This window comes from Zingiber officinale, chromosome 1B, assembly GCF_018446385.1.
Source record: "Zingiber officinale cultivar Zhangliang chromosome 1B, Zo_v1.1, whole genome shotgun sequence".
In the NCBI taxonomy this organism is placed as follows: Eukaryota; Viridiplantae; Streptophyta; class Magnoliopsida; order Zingiberales; family Zingiberaceae; genus Zingiber; species Zingiber officinale.
The window spans coordinates 143074069-143078848 of record NC_055986.1 but is presented as its reverse complement, the minus strand read 5'-3'; the positions used below and the strand labels follow the sequence as shown (position 1 = coordinate 143078848).

At 35.5% G+C, this 4780-nt stretch overlaps 1 protein-coding gene across 1 annotated transcript; it reads left to right on the top strand.

Annotated features, from left to right (window-relative positions):
* The first annotated feature begins 2961 nt into the window (after positions 1–2961).
* On the top strand, positions 2962–4214 carry LOC122006182 (transcription repressor MYB5-like). Its single transcript, XM_042561616.1, has 2 exons — positions 2962–3445; positions 3569–4214. Exons 1-2 carry the CDS (start codon positions 3144–3146, stop codon positions 4044–4046), a joined length of 780 nt encoding a protein of 259 aa, XP_042417550.1. The 5' UTR covers positions 2962–3143; the 3' UTR covers positions 4047–4214.
* The last annotated feature ends 566 nt before the right edge of the window (positions 4215–4780 follow it).

Below are 4780 nucleotides of genomic sequence, written 5' to 3'. Positions count from 1 at the left end.
CCGGCTCCAATTGGTTACCCTCGTCATGATGTTGCTGTGTCCTCGATCATCTTTTAGTTATCTTAGTTTGCAGTTTACTATTACTACTGAGAAACACTGACTAAAACTATTGGGATTGTTTTTGTTTGGGTTGTTGTTAGGATTCTGTTGTTTGTTTTGCTTTTAGAACTCTGTTGAAAAGTATGTAATCAGCATTTTTGTATAAAATTGAATTCTTATCATTTGTTTGTCGATCAAATTAAATGGTGTTGTTTAATTATATTCCTAGCTAATTACTTGTTAGTGTTCTCATTATTAAATTATTATATATGCTTCAACATTACCAATAATAAAAAGGCTTAAAAAAATATTTCCTTATTTAAAACTCAAAATTACCAATAATATATGTTTGTGTTCTCATTATTAAATTATTATATATGTTTCAACATTACCAATAATAAAAAGGCTTCAATTGTGTTGTTTGTATTTATACATGCTTGTGTTATTATTACCATGTTTTTTAGTTTTTGGCAATCCAAACGAGACTATATATTCGGAAGCGTATCTAGACAATGAAAATTTTCCCAACAATACTAATAAGCGGGCTCCAATTAAAATTCTTTCCTTTATTCAAAATTCAAAACCGAATCAATCGAAATAACAAATTGAATTATTTCTCTTTTAGTAATCAAAAATTACAAACCTTGTGTTAATTGTTAATAGCATACAGACTTAAAATTCATAACGTCAAACTGAAAATCTAAGTATGGATCATATATGTTATGCTTTAATGTGTTACTGTGTTTTAGAACTATTAGAATTCTGTTGCAAAATAGAATTTGATTCTATGATTTGAAATGTTAAGTTCTTTAATTACTTCTCTTTGTATTTATCCATCAAACAGAGTTGAATAAGTTCAGATATTGATGAAATAGCTTAACATCTAAAATACTGATCTACTACCAATCCTATTCAGAAAACCAATCCAGATGGAACTTGTTCAGTAATTTAGACACAACATCAATTGAATTACGTGTAAAAATAAATTTTATGTTACAAATTCTTAGTTTTATGAAATATTATAGAGGTCAGCATGATTCTTTGGTTAGACTAGACCGTTGTATGGAAAATAATCTTTCTTTGATGTTAGGGAAGTTGATTGTCCTAGGCTGACAATCCAATGAGTGGTTTGAAGGTTTTAAAAGGCTTATGCATGGTTGAGTCCTTGATATTGCCATTTTAGTTGATTTTGGTAAATGTTAATTTGGCTTGTTCTAAATGTGAACCAATTGAAGATTAAAAGGACATGTAGCCTCTATGCACAGTGCAGTCTGAATAATTTTTAACTTTGCAGCATATCTAATCCAACTTCGAAATGCTAACATATATGGCATGTGACTGGTAAGAGGTGGCTTTTTAGATCTTTTTTCTGTTTGATCAGTTAAGCTCTACAGATAGTTCTGAACTAATGATCTCTATAAAACTTTAAAATAATCTCTATAAAACTTACTTTTAAATAAGCAAAAGCTCTCCCAAACACTCCTATCTTAAATCAGCTTCAATCACACTCAAAATTGTATTAATCCAAAATATCGATACACTATATCTATCCTATTCAAAAACTCAATTCTTATGAAATTTGTTCAGTATCTTAGATCAACTTCAATCACACTCAAAACTGCATTAACCCAAAATACTGATACACTATCAATCCTGTTTGTAAACTCAATGCTTATCAAATTTGTTGATCAGCTTCAATCACACTCAAAACCTTATGAAGCCTATTTAGTATCTTAGATAAGAATCAATTAAATTAACAAGTTTATTTTTTTCAGCCTTCTCCCACTCAAAACTTCATTAACACTCTTCAAAGGGCATTATCTGCATTTTCATATTTATGTAAATGTCGAACGACAAAGTCATAAATGTGAGTTTCAATTCTTCAGTCTATAGAGTTGGAAAAGCCAAAAAAAAGAACAAAGTCATAAATGTCGAATATTGGGTAGCTTTCTAGAGGAGTTGAGTTTTAATTATTCAGTCTAAAGAGTTGGAAAAGCCAAAAAAAAAAAAAGTCATAAATGTTGAATACTGCTGGGTAGCTTTCTGAAGGAATTGAGTCTCAATTTTCTGCCTAAAGAGTTCGAAAAGTCAAAAAAAAAAACAAAGTTGTATATGGTGGAATTAGTATCGCTGAAGTACATTACATGTATAAATGAATTTTATTGTAAAAATATTTTCTCTTTATGTTTAAGGAATTTTGCAACTTGTTATTTTTAAATTACAAAAGTCATGTCAAGTTAGATGGATCCTTTTTTTATTGTTCCATCGATTAAATTGATTTAGTTAGTCCGGCTCAATCAGTCGCGATTTAACGCAACTAGCTAGATTTGTATTTGAGAATCCAGCCATTTGGTTTGTGCCAAAAAGGACCTACTTGGACTGGTTGGTAGGCTGCTAGCTCTCTGCACAAATCTAAGTTGCTTCCTACTAGAGTTTGTTCTACTCACACGAGGAGTAACCAAATGTTTTTAAAATAAATAAATATAATTACTCGAGCATTTTTATCTATATTTTTAAATAAAAAATACTGGGCATGCAATTTTCTCAACTCTTAATCTTTCACGTAACTAGCCGTAATACACACTTCGAAATTTTGACCCACGTGGACCCAAAGCGGCTGGCTTTTGAAGTCCAACCTGGATGTGTCAAATTAAGCAATGTGATTGGCTATGACAGAATCTATCCACTTCAATTTTGAATTCAATTTATTTATTTATTTATTTTTCTCCCGTGATCAAGAGAGTGTTATCCCTGACAGAATTTGACCTCCCAAAGTAGAATGTTATTCTTCCAAACCTAATTGCACATGCAGCATGGAGGTAGCTAACTAGGAAGATAAGATCCAGCGGTTAATGGTCCCTACAATGGTCGGCTCGTGCCGATGTTAAAAGCTAAAGAAAAGTGTGCAGAAATCCTGCAATTAATTCAGTGATCGAGAATGCGTTGCCGCAAAGAAATCTCCCTCAGCTAGCTTCCACCAAAAGGACTAACAAGACAAGGAATTAAAAGAAAAACAACCTCATCTCTCTAATTCCTTCTACCTTCTATAACAACCCCTTCCATCGTAACCAGCAGCTAGCTAGAGAGAGAAAGAGAGATCAGAGATGAGGCATCCGGGAGGTGGATCGACTAGTGCAGGGACGGGCACGCCGACCCCCTGCTGCAGCAAGATCGGGATGAAGCGCGGGCCGTGGACTGCGGAGGAGGACGAGGTGCTGGCCAGCTTCGTGCGGCAGGAGGGGGAGGGCCGGTGGCGCACGCTGCCGAAGCGCGCAGGGCTGCTCCGGTGCGGCAAGAGCTGCCGCCTCCGGTGGATGAACTACCTCCGCCCCTCCATCAAGCGCGGCCCCATCGCTCCCGACGAGGAGGACCTCATCCTTCGCCTCCACCGCCTCCTCGGCAACAGGCATGCACAATATCCATCTTCCTGCTCTCAATATAAAATATTCCCTTTTAACTAATTAGGGTTTGGTTATTGTTGTTGTTGTTATTATTATTTTTATTTTTTTTTGATAAATATATAAAATAGGTGGTCGCTGATCGCCGGGCGCATCCCCGGCCGCACGGACAACGAGATCAAAAACTACTGGAACACGCACCTCAGCAAGAAGCTCATCAAGCAAGGAATCGATCCTCGCACCCACAAGCCCTTCCTCACTGCACCATCCACAACGACGCAATCATCTCCCACAGAAAACCCTAATTGCACTCCCTTACAGCAGCCCCCTCAAGTTCTGTCATCCGGCACCAATCATTTCAACGCTGGTAATGCCCTCGGATGGTCGGGGCAGGTCGGCGGCGCCGACGACTTCTTCTGCAACGATCCGATCTTTGATTCATTCATCACCCCGGAGATGTTCGTGCAGCACGATAACAACGCCGCTGTCCATCACAGTGGAAGTGATCAAATCTTGGGCAACAATAGGCATGGTGAGATGATGAATGATCCGAGTTTTGGGCTTGATGGAGGCTTATGGGAGCATACCTTCCAATATTACTTTGGTTAATTTGGATGAGCAATGTTGCGTGGAATTAATTGGTAAGTTATATTATCCAATATTGGAACCACATTTTTTTCTTTCAAAAAATTATAGAAGTATTTATGTGTGTGCGCAATTGACTAATTGCAAGTGTATCAATGTCTTGTATCAAGGGAACCTGTTATGAAGGTGTAACTCTTAATTAGTTTGACGACTATTTGCATATCTTAAGAAAATTTTATCATGATGATAAATTAGACGTATCAATAGGCAGTTTTCTATCCATTTAATTTTGCCAATGTATGATTAATCATCGGCACGTAATACATGCATTTTACGGCACATTAATTTTATGCATTTCGCGTCCATTCATTTCCTTAATTAGGTTGTATATGATTTCATCAACTAATGGAATTATTATGATGCGAAAATTAATCGATCTTAAAATGCATGACAATTTTGAAGTATAAAAAATTAACTACATTGCATTTACAATAATTCTTCCTGCAACGCGCAACTAAATTTTGGGTGAATGTTTATTCCTATATTTATTGGATACTCTCAAGTTGGTTTATATATCTATGATCGAATCAACTCATGATTCATATTTGCATTGTGATGACAAATATGGTAATTTCATTGCCCACAAAATATTACTATTATTTTGTGCATTGTGATGACGAATATTTATTTTAGTACCTCATCTAATTAATACAGTTTGATTATTTCAAAATCTTTTAATCATATTATAATAAAGCCAT

Bases quoted from the DNA above. Each gene is read 5' to 3' on its own strand.
- LOC122006182 (XM_042561616.1), top strand. From the start codon at position 3,144: ATGAGGCATCCGGGAGGTGGATCGACTAGTGCAGGGACGGGCACGCCG. The intron at 3,446-3,568 runs GCATGCACAATA...TATATAAAATAG, and splicing joins CACCGCCTCCTCGGCAACAG to GTGGTCGCTGATCGCCGGGC.